At 59.9% G+C, this 20,696-nt stretch overlaps 1 protein-coding gene across 3 annotated transcripts in view; it reads left to right on the forward strand.

The window, feature by feature from the left end:
- Window positions 1-18,681, forward strand: part of EEFSEC (eukaryotic elongation factor, selenocysteine-tRNA specific) — a 252,616-nt gene extending 233,935 nt beyond the window's left edge. For 2 of the 3 annotated variants that reach the window (XM_025922542.2, XM_086697292.1), the window contains exon 7: window positions 18,132-18,681. In XM_025922542.2, the coding sequence (XP_025778327.1) occupies window positions 18,132-18,322 (191 nt within the window). In that variant the 3' untranslated portion in view covers window positions 18,323-18,681. The remainder of the gene's footprint in view (window positions 1-18,131) is intronic. The other variant, XM_086697291.1, reaches the window with a different exon arrangement.
- Window positions 18,682-20,696: the final 2,015 nt, after the last annotated feature.

The raw sequence follows: 20,696 nt of genomic DNA on the forward strand, positions 1-20,696 counted from the left end.
CCCAGAGGCCCCCACCGTGGTCTCCCTGCGTCGGTCGGTACCTCACAGCCCTCACACTCACCGCACCCTGCTGTCTCTTTCCCGGCAGGTGAGAGGCGTGCCGTTGCCAAATGGTGAGAGCACGGTTCTCAGGCCCAAGCCAGTCAAGATTCCAGCTCCACCACTTACTTAGCTGTGTGTTCTTGGGCAGATGACTTCGCCTCTCTGGACCTCCGTTGCCTCATTTCCAAGTTAGGAGAAATCATAGGACTTCCCCATAGGGTTGCTGTAGCTAAACAGACTAATGGAAGAGCACATTCAGACAAGAACATAAGCAGCAAAGCTATAGCACTTGTTAGCTTCTGATGTTATGGTCTGTTCCCCCAGTGGTTGCTGGGTGTGACCCCTGTAAGCCCCATGAGAACAGGGAACCAAATCAACACGCTCTGGTAGACGTCGAGTAAATGCCCGTTCCAGACCCTGCGCGGGCCTGCGACTAGGTGGTGAGTGCCTTACCGTCCTACCTCTCGAGGAACTCACAGCCCAGAGGGAAGGCTCTGCAAAGGCACGCGGGCAAATGCAGACTGAGAAGGGCCGTGGGTCTTTCCAGAAGGCGTCCAGAGTAGCAGCCCTCACAACGTAGCTGGAAAAGCCAACAGGGTGGTGCAGGGCACATTGGGTGGGCCCCAGTGGTGTGGCTGAAGCCAGAAGTGGGCTTCACTGGAACCCTGGGGGCTGGCAGACCGGGCCCAAGAGCTCAGAACTCATCCAGAGGTGAGAGAGCTGGAAGGAGCACCCACCACAGGCTCACTGCTTCCCAGTGAGGGACCAGCCTGGCCTGGCCTCCCCGCAGTGCAGTGCCCCCCGACCCAGGCTTCTCCTCATTGACTGTGTGTTTTCACGTGGCATGGCTAGTGTGTCTAGCTGAGAGAGGACAGCCCTGCCATGTCTAGGTGCCCATGCCCTTTCAGCAGGACCTTGAAACCCAGTCTAGAAAACAAAGTGGAAGGGGGTAGGGGGGCATCCAGTCTGCTTTTCTGATTTAAGGCAGAGGATCCCCCGGGCTGATGGTCTGCGGTACAATCTTCAGGATCTCCCCAGTCCACTTGACACCGCCCTTTTCTGTATTGTGGGATCAGAACCCTCAGGAGCTTGGGAGCCTATCTGCACAGTGGGACGCGTCCCAGAGCAGGCGGAACCAGAGAGGACAGTCAGCTTGAGCTGCCACTTAGAGGCCAAGTCAGCCAGGCAGGGGACTGGGAAAGGCCTTCTGTGTGGGGGGCCGGCAGGAGCTGAGGGCTAAGGCCATTTGCTATGTCCATTGACTGAATGGACTGGAGAGATGGTCCACTGGGGAGGAGCTGCAGGCTGGGGTCATTTGTAACCCAATCTACAGAGGGAGCACAGGGGCTTTGGTGGCAAGGGGGTTAGCACCACCTGATGATTGATACTTGTCCAACAGGGACACGGAGGGCTTCGAACCCACATGCGGTCTCCACCATCTGCTCCTACCTGGCACCCTCCCAGCCATCTGGGACGCATATTCCATTCGGCCCTAGTTGCTAGACGACGAGCCAGCCCATCGAGCTCATGTGGCCATCCTGAGTCACACGGTGGTCAGTGGCAAAGCCATCCCTCACCCCGGGAGCTTGGGAACCAACCCCACACTCCTGCAAGGGGTTGGCTGCCCGGTCACAGGAGGCCCCAGCGTATACACATGGCCCACTTACGGGAAGATCGGGAGGGCTTTTGGTTTTCATTCGACACAGCGATTTCACGGGCCCACCCTGACAGGGAGCAGGCCGTGCTCTCCCTCAGGAGAGGGGAGTGTTGGATTAACTCTAGGAGCCCCATCTCCCGCCAACTGTCTGACATGGCCTGAGCCTAGCCTTGGGCCTGGTGCTTGTCCGGGCTAAGTCCCCCCTCAGAATCTGGAGCCCAGTTGATCTGACCCGGGGTGGCTGTGAGCTGGCCGAGTGACCAGGGGTACCGCACAGCGTGCCTGAAGTAACGGCCGCTGACCTGGGCAGTAATCCAGCCGCCAGTGTTTGGGGAGGGCTCGCCACGCACCGGGCAGGCAGGGGGTCAGCCTTCACACGTAGCATCCCACTGCTGTGACAAGTCCGCCAGCATCCCGAGTTCAGAGTCCCATGAGGACTCTGGCCAGGCACTTCTCAGAGCCCCTGCCATTTGCCTTTGTTATCAGGGCCGCCAGAAAGGAGAGCCAGCCGGGCACTTCTGGAGCTCCTCCTCCACACCACGCATCTTCGCTTGCGTTCATCCCCGTGGGATAGGGATTGTGCCCGTCTTACAGATGAGAGAATAGGTGAGCCGCCTACCTTGAGAGTAAGCACCTAGTACGCTCGTGATCAGGCCTCGGCCCATGTGGATCCAGTCCCACCCTCTTTGCCCCATTGGTGGCCTGCTGCTGTAACAGCCAGAGCTGCGAGTCAGGTGGGTAGGGTGGCTCAGGGGGGTGGGCCCAAGCAAGGTGCTGAAAACCTGGGTTGGGGTCTTAGAGTCAGGGAGGCCAGGTACAATAGGTATCTTGCCCCCCCAATAACTGCCCTTGAAAATAGAAGGCACTGGGGCACCTGGGTGGGTCAGTCAGTCAAGCGCGCAACTCTTGGTTTCGGCCGAGGTCACGCATGGTCTCACGGTTCGTGAGTTTGAGCCCTGCGCCGGGCTCTGCGTTGGCAGAGCAGAGCCTGCTTGGAATCCTCTCTCTCTGCCCCTCCCCTCGTGTCTCTGTCTCTGTCTCTGTCTCTCTCTCGAAATAACTAAACTTGAAAAAAATAAATACATAGAAGGCACCGGGCCTAAATTTTCTTCGTATCCTCACAACTACCCATGTCTCGTGAGAGTCAGTTCCCTTGTGAAAACATGGAGTGGGGGCTCTCCTGGCTCCTCAGAGAACTCGGATGGGATTTACATTGCCTTACCACTTCGACGTCATGATGAAGACAAATGCACGGGGCTTGTTCATTGCAGGGGCCCGAACTCCTGCCCAGTAAGAGCTGGGTGCTCCATCCCGGGCTCAGGTGTGCCCCACAGTGCCGTCGTGTGGAAGCCTCTGGCTCTCCTTCACTCCGTCTCCCACTTCCCCTTGCTCTGTGGAGGAGGTGTGGTAAGAGAGGTAGGAATGAGGCGGGGGACAGAGAGAGACAAGTGGCCCCGGATCGACCACTGTGAAGCCCACGGCATGTGTATGTGTGTGTGTGGAAAGTTGCCAGGCTGGGGCCAGAGGTCGGGGCCTGCAGCCTCCGTGGGAGCCTGCGCAGTTCTGATTTGACCCCTTGGCAGGGGGAGGCCACAATCAGGGACAGGAGAGCGGCAGGATTGGCACGGTGGCACATGGAATTCCTGACCACTCGTCACAGACGCAAGGGGCCTCTAGGACCTTTTTGTCCCCCTCTCTCTGCATCTGGGGACGTTAGAGGGGTTAAAACTCTGACCACCAGAGAAGCAAGAGCAGCGGGTGAAGACCTTTTGTCAGGTTCCGGAACCTGACCAGAATGTTCGTTCATTTGGCCCTCGTGCCTGGCCCCTAGGGAGACCACCGGCCCCTGTCTGCAAAGCAGCAAAGCTCTCGGCGCTTTTGCGAGGCACCGTCAGCACGGACACCTGACATTTTCACTCGGTTGAGCGGCCTGTCTCCCTGCTGGAACATGAGCTCTGCCAGGCCCAGCACCCAGTGCAATGCCTGACACCAAGTTGGCACTCAGGAACCGTGACTGAATAAATGAGCGAACGGACTCCATGCCTTGGGCGAGCTCCTGTGCCGCTTTTGATCTCGGGAAACAGCGGCTGCCGGTGTGCTCGTTGCTCCCAAAAATCCAGAAACGAAGTTGTCTCCAGTCCCCAGCTGTACAGATCTCAGGGCACCAGCTTCCTCCGTCTTCCCGAGAGACCGAAGAGCCCCCACCCCTCCTGGGTTGGCACGGCCTCCCAAGATAACCCCCAAAATGCCCCCAACCTTGAGATGCTGTGCCCACTACTCTGCAACCTTGCCCAGCTCTGGGCGCCACCCAGCATGGCTGTGTGCTCACCCTCTGAGTTCCTGGGCCATTCTGTTCAGTTTCACTGTCCCGGCCACACGGGTGACCACACCTGTGCCCACCTGACTGGTTGCTGGAGGGTGATACAGGATGCTGTGGGTACCTGGCCCAGGCTCGCTCCCTACAGGGCTCCGAGTGCCCTTGGCTGGTGTGGGGGGCGCCGTGATCTGAGAAGGGGATGGCAGGTCCAGCCTCTCCCCCTGGGCTCTGCCAGTGTTAGCTGTCTCCTGGCCCCCTGGGTTTCTCTTGGCCTGTTAGGGTCTTCAGAGGACAGGGTCTTCCTCTGAGCCAGCCTCGGGCCCCCTCAGCCCCTGCTGTCACACCCACACAGGGCCACACACGTGGCAGACGTGCATCCGTGTACACAAAGCAGGGTGCGACAGCTCACTGCTCACTACCAAGAGCACAGGCACCTGATGTTTGAGGCTTCCACAAACTTTTCTTGATAAAACAAAGAGGAAGAAAGCATTGTTTCCAGGGCTGGGGGAGGCAGGGTGCATCTGCGGGGCCCCCCTTCCACGCTAGGCTCTCTCCGGAGGTCTGATGAACATCTGCTCACAGCCTCTCCGAGGGGCTGTTCTCCACTCCCTGATAGAGCAGGGGATTGTTTGGCCCATTTCACAGACATGGAAACTGAGATTTACGGGGCCATCTCCCAAGTACCCTGCAGAGCCCAGAACTCCTGACCCAGTGACCCTCCCATGGCTGACTGTGGTGCAGGGCCAAGCCTGGGAAATGGGCCACAATGACAGCTGTTCTCTGATATACGTGCTGCACTTCCAAGATAGGAACCCCCCCATGTGTTCATACTGGCCCAGAGACACCCACAGATACCAGCTCAGATCCATTAGTGCTGTCTCCAGCCCTGGGCCAGTCTTCCCCAGGCCCCCTGCAGCCCAGGCTCCTGAGGGTGAAGGGACACCTGGATGGGGGAACTCCAAGCCAAAGCCTGTATACTCTTCCAGACTCAGGGGCAGCCTCCCCATATGTAGAATAACCCCCCACCGGGCCACGATGCAGGATCTGAGCCCTGTGGCCACAACGTGATTAAATCCTGCCCAGGGCAGAGCCCCAGATGGTGTTTTGGAAGAAGGAGAACACCTCCCGGTGGACGAGGGTCCACATCAGCCCATCAGCAGCCACGTGGGGTAGCACTGAGCCAGAGGAGGGTACCTGATCCCCACCATGCCTGCAGAGAACCCCAGGGCTGGTAGCGCTGGCCAGTGATCCGAGAGGCAGTTATGGCGTAAAATACAGGAGGGGATGGGCAGTGACACCACTTGCAGGTACCTGTGCTGGGCGTTAGGGACGCACGCAGCCATGTGGGCATGAGAGTACAGGTGGCAGGAGCCAGCCCAGGGTCTGGTGCCCCATGCACACAGCAGACAGCCATCAAATGGACATTGCGTGCACACAGTAATGGTACATCCAGCCTCAGAGAGCATGCTGGGAGTTGGCAGGGTGACGGGTGGCTGGCATGCCGAGTGAGTGGGTCCGCCCCGCACACACACCAGCCTCCCCGGGGCCTGAGAGCCACCGGCCGGGCCTGGGATCTGCCTGAGAAGGGCTGTGGGTGTGCCCACGGCCCAGTGTGTCTGTGTGGAGGGGGGGGCACTCCTGTGCTCACCCCAGCTGCAGTCTTCACAGGTCAGGGAGGGGGTAAAACCATTGGAGCCTGCAGCTGTCAAATCGGGAGTGTGGATAGGGACCAGCGAAGCTCACCGCCCGCCCTTCGCTGTCGGCTGGAGAGGACAGCCAGCCCGCCCGCCTCTCCCTCCACTCTGCAAACGGGGCTGATACAGTAATCAGGACGCCACATATGGACCCTGGAAGATGGCTGCTCCCAGGGCCTTTGTTCGCCTTCATTATTCTGGATGAGGTTTTTTTTTTTTCCCCCAAGTCATAAAAATGACATTTTTAATATGTGGAATTTTTTTTCTAAAGAAAAGCAATATGAAGAAGACTTTTATTGTCAATAAGCTCTACCTTTTAAACCAGTTATCTTAGTTTCTGCTCTAGGTATTTTAATTGAAGATTAACTGCTGTTAAAGAGTGTACACGTTTAGGGAGTGAGTGTTTGGAGCATTAAAATTCAGCTCCCTCGGTGGTGGGGACAGTCTCCGTGGGGGCCACCAGGAAGCGTGCTCCTCCCCCACAGCTGGCCTCCAGACGCTGGCCATGCAGGAGGGCACCTGCAGGAGAGGCGAATCACTGTCTTTGCGTGGAGGGGCAGGTTGGGGAGAGTCCGGGAACAGCATTTGATCTCCTGGAAGCAGCTACTGCCGTGAGCCTTACTCCCGTCATCCCTCATCCTGACTGAGGAGGACACCACAGCTCAGAGCAGGGCGGTGAGGCCCCCATTTCCCAAGGCCTGGCGTCCAGTCCTGGGCCATGGACTCAGCTCTGTCTCTGCCCACCATCCCCCGCCCGCCCCCCCCCCCCCCCCCCCCCGCACAGCTCTCACGGAAGCCTGTCTCTAGGCAAGCTCCCTGGCCTGGTCACTGCCCTCCGGCGATTACCTGAGACTGTCTCAGCGGCCACTGTGTTCCGATTGCTAAACAGACCCTACTGAGGGGAATGGATCCTGCCCGTTCGGGGGGTTCTCGGTCCAGAGACTTGTGTGCTTGTGTGCGTGCGCGTGTGTGTGCATGGCTCACTGTCAGTGGCGTTCTGCAGTGCTGTCTGAAGAAGGGCGACGACCCCTTTCCTCTAGCTACCTGGAAAAGAACTTGGGATTCGAGTAGCAATGAGGATGGATGAGCCCGTGTTTGCCACTGACTGTGTGACCTCAGGCGAATCATTTCATATCCCTGGGCCTCAGTGTCTCTGAATGATGGAGTGAATACTGTACCCTCCTTGAGCAGGTTGAGACACGGAAAAGTGCTTGTCTGATCCTTCCCTGGCCAGACGCTGAGACAGGCTCTGGGATCTAGTCTCTGCCCTCACAGAGTAACAGTCAGGGAAACGAGCTCATGTCCACCCATGACAGAGGTCTTGGGGACCAGGACCAGTGCCGGAGGGTGGCCCCACCGTGCACCTCTGACGCAATGCAGCAGAGGAGAGTCCAGCTCGGAAGCCAGACTGCAAGTTTGAGCTCAGCCTACCACATCTTCACTGTGTGGCCTTGGGCACGTACTGGCTCTCTCTGTGCCTCTGTGTATAAATAGAGCCAACCCCCAGGGAGCGGTTGTGGAGTGGAGAAGCCGTACGAACAGGACGTAAGAAAGGCACAGTGAACGTTAGCTAGGGTGACCATTGGTGGTGTTTTCAGCATTATCCATAACTGGCCAGAGCCCATCTTTGGGGCCATTTGGGCCAGGCCTGCCTCACACAAGATGGGCTTTCTACTTCAGACCCCCTCTCTGCCATTAAGACCGCTCTCAGAGTCTGCCTAGGCAGTGGCCAAGCTCCAGCAGTGTCCCCCCCCCCACCTCTGGAATCCAGAACATAGAGGCACGTGAGGCCTCATCCCTGGAAGTCTCTGGAGACAAGGTCCCCCACCTGGCCCAGCCCACATTGGTTGCCCTGGCCTGGGAGTGCCGGGTGAGAGGTGCCTGCTGCCCAAGTCAGGGTGGTCCCCCAGTCATGTCAATGCCCTTGCCTTTTGCCATCTCCTCCCCACCCTCAGGGGTAGTAGCCCCCTAGGCCCCCCTGCCCAAGGCATTGCTGTCCCTGCTGCTTTGTTCCCAGTGAGAAGCAGCAGGGCTCTGGGGTGGCCAGGCCCATAGCCAGACTCCCAGGCCTGCAGCAGGATAGGCAGCTGTGTAAAGCCACAGGCTCGAATGTAAAGTGCTACTCCCCATTTACTGTTGTGTGACTTTGGGCAGCCACCTCCCTGCCTACAAAGTGACTTATAGGATGTCTGGAGGCTTGAATGAGATGCTGTCTGAACCCACCTGGCTGGAAGGTATGTTGACAAGGACACTAGCTAAGCAGTCCCTATGATAGTGGTGGCAGAAGTAGAGGCAAAGCGACCTAGCCAGTCCCCTACCCAGCCACTGACCTTCGAAGCCTGCCTCACCCCTGCTCCCTCCCTCCCCCCAGGGCAGACCTGGGCCCTAAGCTCCAGCCAGCCTTCCCCACCTAGAGACTTCAAACCTCAGCCCAGAGGGCCAGCCAGAAGGAGTCCCTGGGAACACTGCTGTCTAGGCTCCCCTTCTGGAAATTGCCGTTCCGAGGCAGCTCAGCTCCATCCCCAGGTCGCAGCCACCAACACCCGCAGCCCCCCCGCCCCCCGACCGTGCCTGGCACACCCACGCGGTTGTACCGCCTGTGCTGACGGGGAATGTGAGCCCAGGGGTTGGGACTGGGGTCCAGGCCCCCTGGGTGCTGAGGAGCCGGCCTCTAGATCTGGGCATACGGGACATGTTGGAGGAAAGGGCCAGTGCACATTCCTGCCTCCTCTAGCAGCCCAGCTGCCCGGCCTCCTGCTCCCCAAGCCTCCTGTGAACTGACAGGGCCTGACTTGGCTGTCCAGCAGTGAGAGGATGATTAGGAACCAGACGGTCAGGTGGGTGAGCCCTGACCCCCTGGGGACGGTCATCCTTGGGAGAGAGCCAGCCGCCAGGGCCCAGCCCACTGGCAGACGAGGCAGAGTGGGAGCAGGCTTAGGTCACCGATAGTCCCCCTTCCTGGGGCTGCTGGCCACGGCTGCAGGCCGCACTTTGTCTCCTGAGGACACAGGGTCTAGACGTGGTCCACTTGTGGAAAGCCTTGGTCCCCTTGGAGGATAGAGGCCTGGAAGGTAGCAGAGAAGGCCAAGCCAAGATGCTAAAACTTTTGCTGAAAAACCAAAGGAGTGAGGTTTGCCAGGTAGACGAGTGTTGTGAGTCACCCCAAGATGAGGGAACACCAGTACAGAGCCAGGGTAGGGTGAGTGGGGAGCCCTGTGCAGGGGTGAGTTGTGAGGCCTGTGAATGGGTGTGATGGGGCTCCCAGGCAGGGGTGAGTGCAAAGGGCCTGTGATGGGTTGGGGGCTGTGTAGGGTTGAGTGGTGAAGGTGGGGAGCCAGCTGGAGGAATTTGGACACCTGCCTGAGGAATGGCGGAAGATTCTGAGCTGGGAGGGATGATCAGGATTTTGTTCTGGAAACATCTCTTCGGCGACAGGCAGATCAGAAGGAGCTGGTGGGAGAGCAGCCTGGTGGCTCATGCCCAGAGGCCAGTGCCTGAGGCCCTAGTGCCAGGCCCTCCGCCAGGGCCTGGAGGAACACTGAGGGAAGGGGCCCCCATGGAGCACAAGGCCAGCCATCAGAGATGCTCCCCACTTGGGAAGGAGCGGGCTCCCCACTTGGGAAGGAGCGGGCTCCCCACTTGGGGCTGTTCAGAGTCAAGCAGAGGTTTGAACCCTACCTGAACTTCTGGGCTGCACACCAGGCATGACCTGGATGGGATGTGGAGCCCCTGGCTACTGGGACTATAAGCCTCAGTGACCCCCCACAGCCACTTTAGGGGGATGAAGCCCTGCCCCAGGTGAGTGCTGGGCCGCCCCTGTGAGGAACAGGTGGGAGCCAACAGTGGATGGTGTTGGGTAGTTCAGAACGCCCCCAACCCCACCCCAGCGGCCCCCTCACTGTCCCCCTGAATGACAGGGAACTTTCCTCCTCCTGGGCTGCCCCTCTAATAACTGAGCTTCTGATTCTTGAGACCAAGTCATTGCCTTTTTCAGAACGGCTTTGTTTTTGCCTTAAAGTCCTTCCTTCCACATAATGCACTGGTTTTCCCTCCCCGCGCACCCCCAATCTCCAAAGGCTTGACTACATTATAATTTCAATTTACACGGTGTGGGAAAGATTTGTGCAAAGGGTCCTTTTTTGTTTTTGAAGAATTCATCATTGCTGTTAAGAAGCTTAATATAAATTAAAGGAGGAATTAGGCAACATTAAGACATCAAAATGGGGGTGTGGGCGCCCGTTGCCTCGCCTCCACCCAATCAAAGGGGCTGCGTGGAGCCCATCGAGTGTGCGCTCGAGAGCCTCAGAAAGCGCAGTTCCAATAAAGGGCCTGTTCTGTCGCCCGCCTTCCCCTAATTCCCTTTGTTGCAGGGACAGCGGAGTACATGTCTGATAAAAACTTAATCACCTTATCTTTTTAAAGCAAATTGCATCTTTGTTTACATACGGGATCCATAGCAGGAAGAGAAAGGAGAGAAAACCAGGCAGCTTTCCCAGCCCCAAGCAGCACGTTAAAGGCTTCCGCTCCCAAGGATAAATGTGGAAAACCAGGGCTGACAAAGAGATGGCGGGAGGGTTCCACAGTCACCAGCACCTCTCACAGATGAGGTCAGGGGCCCCAGCAAAGGGAGCCAGCCGACTGGTGTCCCCAAGGGCTGTCCCTCTCAGCCATTCTCTCCTCTCTTCCCCTGCAACCTTCCTATTGGCTCCTGTGGCCAGCCAGGCTCTCCCTAACCCGCTAGGCCCTCCCAGCACCAGCTCGCCTCTGGGCCTTGCGCTGAAAACCAGGCCTGTCCTCCTTGGGCCTCTCCTCTCCACTGGTGCTGTCGGAGCTAAGCTTGTACAGGGCCCACGCCATCCTGGGCCACTGGCCGGCAGAGGGATCTGGGTTCCAATCTCAGCTCCACCACCAGCTACAGCAGGGCCGCGGGCAAGTCCTTGCACCTCGATGTCCCTGCAGGATGGGGTGGCAGCAACAGCCCTGTGCCAATTGGACACAACAGGGCCCCGCCCTGTTTCATGGCCACTACCGCCCTGGCCGAGTCCGCCTCCGGTTTCTGTGCCCTCCCCACCCCCTGCAGCCCACTCCCAGCTAGACTGTCCTCCAGCCTCGCCCTCAGCAGCACATCCTGCACAAGCCACCACATTAGCCACATCAGAGGTCTCATCAGGCACTGTGCCACGCGTACCTCCTGTGACCACCTGTGACCTGTGCAAGGCAGCCTCGTTAACAGGGCAGGCATGCAGAGATGCCTTTCTTCAGGTGAAGTTTGACGGTGGATCCCACTGGGTAACGGTGCAGCCATGCTGTTTGAAGGACCTCAGCCTCGCTGCTCAGGGTCACCTCGCTGACAGAGGTCCCCTCCTTTGGGCAGCCCCTCTTGTTCCCAGGCCAAGCATCCAGTCTAGACTCAGGACCTGGCTGGATTCAAGGCCCTCTGTGGCCATCCGTCTCGGCCATCCCATATGTCAGCCCAGCCCAGCTTGCCAGGCATGTCCCTCTGAGCTCCCCAGCCCTTCTGTCATCACCAGGATACTGACCCTAAAAAGGGCTCCCCCCCCTCCGCCCCCCCGCCACCACCCCTTACCCCGGCTCTCTTTCTGCCCTGTCATTTCGGCTCTTTCCAAAGCTGCTTGTTCTAGGAGGGGAAGCTGGGGCGGCTGGAGTTGGCTGCAGCCCCACGGGGCCACCGAGGGGGCCACTGACCCCAAGCTGCTTGCAAGGGCTCAGTTCCCACTGGGGGGTGCAGGCCGCCCACCAGCGTGGAGGCCCTTCTTCCAGTCTGGCCCCCAACATGAAAGCGACGCCAGCAATTGGAGGCAATTTGCCGGCCTTTGATGGCCATGTCAGGGCGGCACCCGCGGCCAGGGCTTGGGAAACTGTTGTGCTTCCCGCATTCTTCCCTGATTACCCCCGGCCCAAGCCAAGACCCAGCAGCCTCCAGCCCACTGTGCCTTTGTGTGGAGCTGGCACTGGGTGAGAAAGGCCAGCCCGGCCCTGGGAGAGTGTCCCCAAGGAAAGCCACGGCTAGCAGCGTCACCCCGAGGTCAGGCCGACCCGCCCCCACCGCATCCCAGGCTGGGCTTGTTGGAGAATGGATCGGGCAGCCCAGCTCCGGGAATCCTGAGGTCTGGGGAGAAGGAGCAGAGAGGTCTCCCTGTGGAGCAACGGCCACGGTGTGAACTTCACACACGGAGCTCATTTAGCTCTGTGCCCACCCTGCCAGGTAGGGAGCCACGTTCCCGCTCACATGGAGCAGGGGGCCTGCTGTCTGAGCCTGGGCTTCCTGGGCCATGACCTTGCAGACAGGTATTTCCTAGTCTGGAGGCACAGGCTCTGTGGAAGCGTTTCTCTCACTTCCGCTGCGCTGCACACCTGGGCGAGACTGCTCCTTCCCTTTGCCTTCACCTGGCGCACCCTCCCTGAGCCCGCCTGCCAGGCCCTGTGCCCAGCACCGAAGAGGCAGTCCCCCCAACAGGCCACCCGGGAGATGGATGCAGAAAGCAAACATTGGGGCGCCTGAGTGGCCCAGTTGGTTAGATGTCCGTCCGACTCTTGATTTCGGCTCAGGTCGTAATCTCAGGCCCGTGTCGGGCTCCACGCTGAGCATGGAGCCTGCTTAAGATTCTCCCTCTTTCTTTCTTTCTCACCGCCTCCTCCCTCTGCCCCTCCCCCATTTTACGCATGTGCACATGTACACACACACACACACACACACACACACACACACACGTGCTCCCTCTCTCCAAAAAAAAAAAGGCAAACGTCATGCCAAGTAGGGTTCCAGGAGGGAATCTGCTCCGCTGGGGCAGGTGAGGGAAAGCCTTCTGACAGAGACAGTGGCAGAGTAGGCGTCAGCCAGACAGGAAAGGCGTGGAGGAGCGTTCCAGACAAAGGGAAGTCGTCGGAGGCCCTGCTTGATTTCTGCGGGCTGGAGTGTAAGCCGAACGGGAGTGAGAGGAAGCAGAGGGTGAGGCGTAGAGGGAGGTACACCCTGATGACCCAGGGTCTTGGATGCCAGGCAAGGCCATAGACTTTGTCCTGTTGGAGCCCAGAGCTCCGTATGTGCCTCTGAGCAGCCCCTCCACGGGGGGAGCAGGACCCGGGAGGAGGCCCCCCGGGGGACAGGGCAGCAAGGCTGGGGAGCAAGGAGCAGACCCTCAGGAGGCTGTGGAGAGTGATACCCTAAGCCTGTGCCTTCCAGTTACTGCCCTTGATGCGGCAGCAGCGTCAGAAACCCTGGGCTTTCAGTGGCCACAAAGGAGCCATGAGTATGGCCTGAGGTGGTGCTCAGCTCGTCCTTCACGGGGCCGGATTACTGCAGAGACGACGCCATTGGCCCGGAGATGGCAGTGAGCTTCCTGGCCCACGGCGGTCTTAACCAGGACGTGGAGACGAGACCTGGCCCGGGGTGACAGCCACCTCCCCAGCCTCCCCAGCCTCCCCTGCCCGCCCCCCTGGAGCCCTCCTCCCTCCCCGCTGCCTCCCCGTGTGGCCGTGCATTCAGCAGCCAGACTGCACTGGGCCGCTCTCCGCTTCCTCTGGGCCTGGGTGCAGGAGGCCATAAAATGGCCCATAGGAGATGGCCCCATGAGCACCCAGGCTCACGTATTAACCTCGGGAAGTGGAGAAAAGTAGAAAGAAGAGCATCGCCTGTAACTTACCCCCGATCTCTGACGGCCTAGTGGATAGTCTTCGAGTCTTTCTTTCTGCATCCCAGAGTTAGAGCAGAACTCTTCCAACAAATTTGTATTCCTGTGGCGTTTTCTTTTTTTTTCTTTTTTTTTTTTTTCAGTTAATTTTTAAGTTTGCCTTTGTGTAACTGTGAACTCTTCTCAGGTGTCACTTCATCTCCCAGAATATTCTGCCGCAGCAAATGCATGCCAATCCCGTCCTGACTGCCCTCCCACGGGTCTCAGCACCCTTGTAACTCCACAGGCCAACGCACCTCCTCTGTGGTGCACACAGACCTTGGGATCGGGTAGCCTCACAAGTCCAGCTCTGCCTCTCCAGACCTGTGTGACCTGGGGCCTGTCACTCTCCCGGGCCTCAGTTTCTTCCACACTGGGCTGTGGGGGTCAAGTGCCCACACGCGTAGTGACATCTGTGTATACAAATCTCAGGTTGCTTATTGGGACGGAATGCCTAGAAGTAGGTGGCTGGGTCCATGTGGTGACCATTTGGGGAGCTTAGTAGCCAGTGCTCACCCAGCAGGGTCTCAGAGGGTCTCTTCCAGCACTTTTCATTCGTAGTATTCTTTGAGCCCCTCCCGTGAGCCAGGGAGTGTTCTAGGTGTTGGGCTTGCAGCGGTGCATGCAGAGACAAAAATCCCTGCCGTGGTAGGACGTGCATACAGCAGGGGCAGAGAACAGACATCAAAATGAGGAACTTAACAGCAGTATGTCAGAAGGTGATAATAGCTATTGGAAAAAAATAACTGGGTGGGGGGGTTGGGGCAGGAGGGGATGATAGTGGTCAAGAAGGCCTCACCAGGAGGTGTCATTTGCACAGCAATTAGAAGGAGGCGGGCCTGGGAGCCACTGGAACTCCTGGGGCAGATCTGCCAGCAGAGGAACCAGTGAATGCAAAGGCCCTGAGGTGGGAATGCACCTGGTGTGTCAGGTGAGGGGGACAGTTCAGAGACACAATGCAGGCCAGCTCGGGTGGAAGAAGAGGGATGCAGAAGTCAGAGGCCAGGAGCTCCAGACATGCTCCCAACGTCAGGGGCCATCCCAGGAGGGGCGACACATGGCTACCCAACCCATGGGGCCTCTCGAGGGTGCTTCAGGGGGAGGTCCCTAAGAGAGGACGGTAGCTCTGTGAGAGTGGGACCGTCCTGCTTGCCTCTGTATCCCCAGGGCACACAGGAAGTGTGGGGAGCCCTGGTGGATGCTGGGCGGGTGGACATCCCTCACCACTCTGAGCCCCCAGAGGTCCCTGGGACCCTCCCTGATTTGGGCTCCCGAAGAGCCTGGCACACAGGGAGCACTATGGGGACTCGGTAAGCTGCGGTCACCCTGTGGCCCCACCAGCATGTAGCCACACGTCCTCATCCATACTCGAGCGTCACGCTCATTCCCACCCAGCACTCAGACTCCCTTTGCATGCAGACCCTTGCCCAGGTCTGCGTGCGGCCAGTCCCTGTCACTTGGTCCCCATTCAGAACTCTTCCTCAGAAAAGCCTGCCCTGGGTGCAAGCGACCTGGCCATCCTCCCCTCCTGGTGACACAGCACTTTTGCTTCCTTGATGGCCTCAGTGGCTATCTGGATCATCTTGCTGGCTTGTTTCCCCTCTGCCTCTTCTCGGACTAGTAAACTCTGTGGGGGCCAGGCCCTGGTCTGCGTGTTCACCGCTGTCATCTCCAGTCCTAGAGCCTCCTGTGAGCGTTTTTCACTGAAAGACACAGGGGCAGGTTGGGAGAAGCCCGGCGATTAGGTGGGCAGCAGCTCCGACCCCCGACGCCCTGACCTGCCCTTCATTTCCCTGCTTTGGCTGTTTGGCTAAGGGGAGGAAAAAGCCACTGCAAAACGAAGCAGCTCCCAGCGACGTTTTCCGCAAATCCAACAGCTTCGGCAGCACCAGAGAACAGGCCCATGTTGGGGAGGCTTTCTGGGCATTGTGTCCAGGCCACCCCAAATGGAGCAGAGGTAAAGGAGCCTGACCATCTCAGTAGAGCAATTAAACGGCCGCATGTTTGCCTGTGCCAGATAGATTTTCTGGCTCTGCCTGCTTTGGGCCGTGTGAGGTATGCACCGTGTGTAATGAGAGCCAGCGCGGGCGAGATGGACCGCCGATTGGGCCACGCCTGTCTCCCCAGCCCGGCGCAGACGCCGGGGAGCCCCGCGCCTCTTCAGCCATCAGACCTCCTGGCACCACAGGGAGACGGGCCGCCCATGCCATTTGTCAGGGTCTGGTGCCAGCCACCTTCTCTGTTTGCAGAAGGAAAGCCAGGACTCCGATTCAGGGAGGCAGATACCTGCAGGCCTGGTGCTTGCTTGGGGGCCTGGCCCGGGGCCATTCCCACACCCCATCCCAGAGGCACGCAGACCAGCTGGGTGTGGGGCCTGTGATCAGACACCATGCTGCGCAGCCAGAGGGTGGCTCCCCATGCTAGGGGCCCCACAGGGTCCTAGCGTCCCAGAGCCCCATTCACATTGGCCACAAGTCCCAGCCTTCTTGGGCAATGCAGGTGGTGCAGGCTCTGAGAGGCCTGTGGACAGGGAGACAGAGTCCTTCATGGAGGAGGCAGAACTTCCCCAACAGACTGTACCGTGTCCCTTCAAGCAGCCTCCTGGCCACCTTTCTGAACATCAGGGAACTGCAGGGCCAGTACAGGATGCTCCACAGCTGATGGTCCCCTGCACAACCATTTTCAGGCGTCTGCTTAAGGGGTACCCCCACTGAGAGCCGGGCTGGCCGGCATTTGCCATCAGAAGCAAGCCCAGAGTTCAAATCCTCGCTCTTCCAGACCCTCTGTGGGGCCTGGAGGAGCCCTCCATGGGGCCCTCTGTCTTCTCATCTGTAAGATGAAGGGCTTGCTGACATCTTCAGCAAGCATGCATGAGTGCCTGGTCTAAGCCAGAAGAATCCACCCACCGCTACCGCCCAGAGCCCCCAGCTGGTTAAGACACGATGTGCAAAGGTCCTCCAGAGCTGCACATCTGCCTTTTCGTCTCAGGCAGACAGCTGGCACCCAGCCAGCACTGGGGCAAAGGAGGACGCCCTTCACGTGCTGGCAGATGCAGATCAGGGCGCCCCGGGGCATGCAGGGAGGGGAGCCCTCCGCCTGGTGCCTACCCCCAACTTCCCACCAGCTCTAGACACCCGGCCTCTGGGTCCACTGGCTGATGCGACCCCTCTGTGCCTATTAGAAGTAAGTGCCCTCTCTGGGGGACACAGGCCTGCCAGGACCCCTCTTTTAGCAAGCACAGTGTAGGCTGGACTCCACCCCACTGGCCTCTCCCCAGGGGAAGAAGGGTTGGACCCAGCTCTCCCCGTAGCCGCTCCAGGAGCTGCCGCCCGCTGGGCCTCCCTGCCCCATGCAAGTCTCACGGTGCCCCCTCAGCTCACCCCCCAACAGCCCTGCCAGTCTGCTCCCCCCAGGTTCCCCCAGTGGGGTCGTGAGCGGCCTCAGAGGGTGAACGCCTGCCCCAGGGAGCTCTGCTTGTGCCAGGCCAGTCTGAGGTCTGACCACAGCCTCAGGTGAGCCGGAGCCTCGGCCCCTATGCTCGAGGCAGCCGAGTGCTCGTCCTGGCCAGCAGCCCCTGAAGAGGCCGCACCATGGTACGACCAAGCAGTTTCTTCATACAGACGAGCCCCAGAGCAAGCCTGCTGTTCAAGGATGAGCAGGGTTTCTTCCCATTAGCAAGGAGGGGAAGGGCGTCCCAGGCAGAGGGAACAGCATTTGCAGAGGCCCACAAGTGTGACGCCGGGGAGCCCAGGGACAGTCGTGTGTTCCTCAGGGCCGCAGGGAAAGCGCAAAAGCAGTGGGTGAAGGGGCCGGAAGAGTTGGGGTTGGTCTGAGTCAGGGTTGTCAGCAGGAAACTGATTTCCACTTAATCGTTTGTCCGGAGGGAGTGAATATAAAGTCTGTACGCTGTATGCAGTGGAGGGAGTGGCCAGAGGGGGGTTGAAAGGAGCCGGTAAGATGTGGTGGGAAGGAGTAGAGGCCACCCCCACCCTGCATGGGACAGCGTGTGCAAGAGCCCAGGGGGAAGGACCCCCAACAGGAGCTCCGGTCTTAGGGAGCAGGGATCGTCACCCCATTTGCTCTCCCCTCTTGTCCTCTGATCCACTGGGGCTCCCATTGGCTGGACCCAACCAGAAGCCAGAGGGCCACAGGAGCCCATATGCCTTCTGCAGAGGCCAGCCTCCCAGGCACACAGAGGAGCAGAGAATGGATCCCCAGGGGCAGCTGGAGAACTACTAGCCCAGGGAGCCTCAAAGTCAAGCTTCAGTGCATGTGTTTTAATGTGAGTGCTCTGGGAGACAGCAGGACCATGTAGAGCAGGAGAAGGACATGGCCACCAAGTGTGGGGCTGATCCCCACTGGAGCCTGAGTGCAGAGTGCATGGGTGGGCAAGGGACTGGGAAACGGAGGCAGGGAGCCCTGCTGAGCTCCAAGCTGGACAGACCTGCCGTGGACTAGCGTGGTGCGGGGAGGGGCCAGGATGCAGGGATTTAGGTGGCAGAGTGGACCATAGGCCTCAGGGGTCCGTTGGCTGGGGAAGGAGGTAGAAGGGGGCGAGCCTGCCAAGGTGGCACGGGGGTCCTGGCTCAGCTTCGGCGGGCATGAGGGTGTTGCAGAGTTGGGAGAAGGGGACTTGGAGATGTGCTATTTCAGGTGTGTGCCCATCCGGGCCGGTGAGGGGGCAGGCTAGGGAGCAGCAGGCTAACAGGCTCTCTTTCTGTGCCTTGCAGGTGGCCTCAGCCCCGAGTCCAAGAAGATCCTGACGCCCACCCTCAAGAAGCGGGGCCGGGCCGGACGAGGGGAGGCAGCCAAGCAGGAGGAGGGGGCAGAGCGGCCCGAGCCCACACAGCACGTGGCCCTCAGCCTGTCTTTCAAGCGTTACGTTTTTGACACCCACAAGCGCATGGTCCAGTCTCCCTGAACGTTCCGGTGACCTCCCCCGGGGCCACCTTGCCCAGGCCCCGGGCTGGGCCACGATGCCAAATGCCCAACCAGATGTGCCTCGACCCCCTTTAGTACATCCCTCCCCATGACTCTGGAGGCACGGGCCCCCGGGCCTGGCACTGAGCCCCATTGAGAAGCCTGGAGGATGCGGGGGCAGTGTCACCAGTGCTGGGGCCGAGAGGGTCTGTCCCTCCACCCTGGCACCCTCCCACCTACTGGTGGCCAGTGTCTCCCCGGCTGCCCAGCCGGCAGCCATGTGAGGGCCAATCCATGCCCTGACCCCAGGTGGCCTGGCACTTGCCAGCTGCAAATAAATGTCCTGTGGTGCCTGCTCTCTCTGCTGGTCTCTGTGATTTCACTGGGAGTGTCCCCTGACCTCTGTTCCTAAGGGGAATATCAAGGGAATTGCCAGGGTTCCTTCCCAGAGTGGAGCTGGGGGAGGGACCAGAACTCAGAGCCCAGGGGGGCAGAGGGATCCACAGAGTGTCAGGCCCCTAGGCCAGACTGGGTGGCCCCTGGGGTCTCCTGGGCCTTGAGAGACATGGGGGTGCTCTAGGCAGCCAGGTCCTGAGAGGGCTCTGCCAGGAGGGGCACACATGGGGTTCTGGGGAGTCGTGGGGTGCCGGGCAGGGTGTCAGGGCAGAGGCAAGCCTGCTCAGTCATTCCCACACCAGGAGTCCCTAGACCTCAGCCCTTGAGCTTGGGGTCCGTACTCCCCAGGGTGTGGAGGTGCAGGCAGGTGAGGGAGCCCTGTGCAGAGTACACGGTGGGCCAGGGACCATGAGCACAGGCCTCTCCAAAGCCCAGGAAGCCCCCGCTAAGCACCTCTGCCTCTGCCCCACAGGCCAGGCCACCCCACCCCGCCACCCGAGCTGTGGATACTCGGGAAAGAGTGAGATGGTGAAACCAACTTAATGAGGGGAAATCTCATCTGTAGGACAAACAGACGCGCTGGTGTTCCTTGATTTGGCCTCCAGACAGACGCAGGGGCCACCCTTTTATCCTGGTGATCGGTGCATTGTGCTTTAACTTGCAGAACTAGCGTCAAAGATACTAACGGGGGGCGGTGGCAGTCCACGGGCTTGGAGGGGTGCGGTCCTGGGGCTGAGGGCAGAGAGGAGAAGGGAGTGGCGTGCAGGACGCACTGTATGTGCGGGGCCTGGGCCACAGGCGGCAGTGTGCTTGAAGGGCACGTGTGAGGGCAGCTGGCCAGCAGGCCTCCCCAGCCCTCACAGGGACCGACCATTAGGCCAGGCCAGGGACAGCAGTCAGGAGCGACAGCTGAGGGCTGGAGGCTGGGAGAGTTCAGGCCCGGCCCCCACTTCTCCCCGGGCTGAGAATGAACTGGGAGAGGGCTGGGTGCAGGGAGAGGGAGGCACTGCTTGCAGACCGTCCAGTGGTTCCTTAGAGCCTCACTGCCACCGCCTGAGGGGACACCTCCAGTAACAGCAGTGGCACTTCTTGCCTGGCCCTCAGCCTTCTGCAGGCCAGGGTCCAGGCTCCCCCCCCAGGCCACCTCCCGTGCCTACTCAACCCTTTGGAGTGGACACAGCTGGGAGGAGCTGGGGTCTCCCCAGGCCCTGCCCCTTAGAGGAGGAAACTCCCTCCAGCATCATCCCCAGCGTGGAACTCTAAGGCCAGAGCTGCTGGGTGCCCCCCAGCCCGGCCGAGTCCTCCCTGACCGAGGGGTGAGAGGCTGGCCCCTCCCTCTGGGCCCCTTCTGGGCGTCCCTGCAAGAGTAGCCCTGGGCTCGGTGACTCCTCCCTGGGCAGCTGCCCCTCCTCTCTGTGCCTCCGGGTCCTCCACCTGAACCCACCTCCAGGGTATCCCCTGCCCCGTCCTGCCCTTGGCCACATCATGTGGCCAGCAGAGCCCCACCCCCACCCCCCGCAGGCATAGAGGGGTGCCCACTGAGCAGGACCTAGTTCTGGGGGCAGATCCATGGGGGAGAGGGAGATAGCGTGGACTCAAGCCACTGCCTGGCCTCTCTGCTTGTGTGACCTTGGGCAAGTCCCTTAACCTCTGTGCCTCAGTGTCCCCACGTATAAAATGAGAACAGAAGCAGCTGTTTTGTGGGGCTCTTCAGGTACTGGGCCCATCGTGTTACCCACTGCCCTGAGGATGGGACCAGCAGGGCACAGGGTCTCACACAGGAAGGTGAGGGGCCTACAAACCCCTGACCAGTGGTGCGGGCCGCCCCAGGCCCAGCTGTGTGCCAAATCAAACATCTTTCTGTGACCGTCCCCACAGCCACCTGCACCTGTCTCCCTGCCTCCCACCTCACCTGAAGATCACACTCCTTAAAGCCCAGGGAAGGAGGCGGGCTCAGGTGGAGGACACTGAGGCACAGA

Source organism: Puma concolor, chromosome A2 (assembly GCF_028749965.1).
Source record: "Puma concolor isolate L17-30 chromosome A2, mPumCon1.1.hap2, whole genome shotgun sequence".
Taxonomy (NCBI): domain Eukaryota; kingdom Metazoa; phylum Chordata; class Mammalia; order Carnivora; family Felidae; genus Puma; species Puma concolor.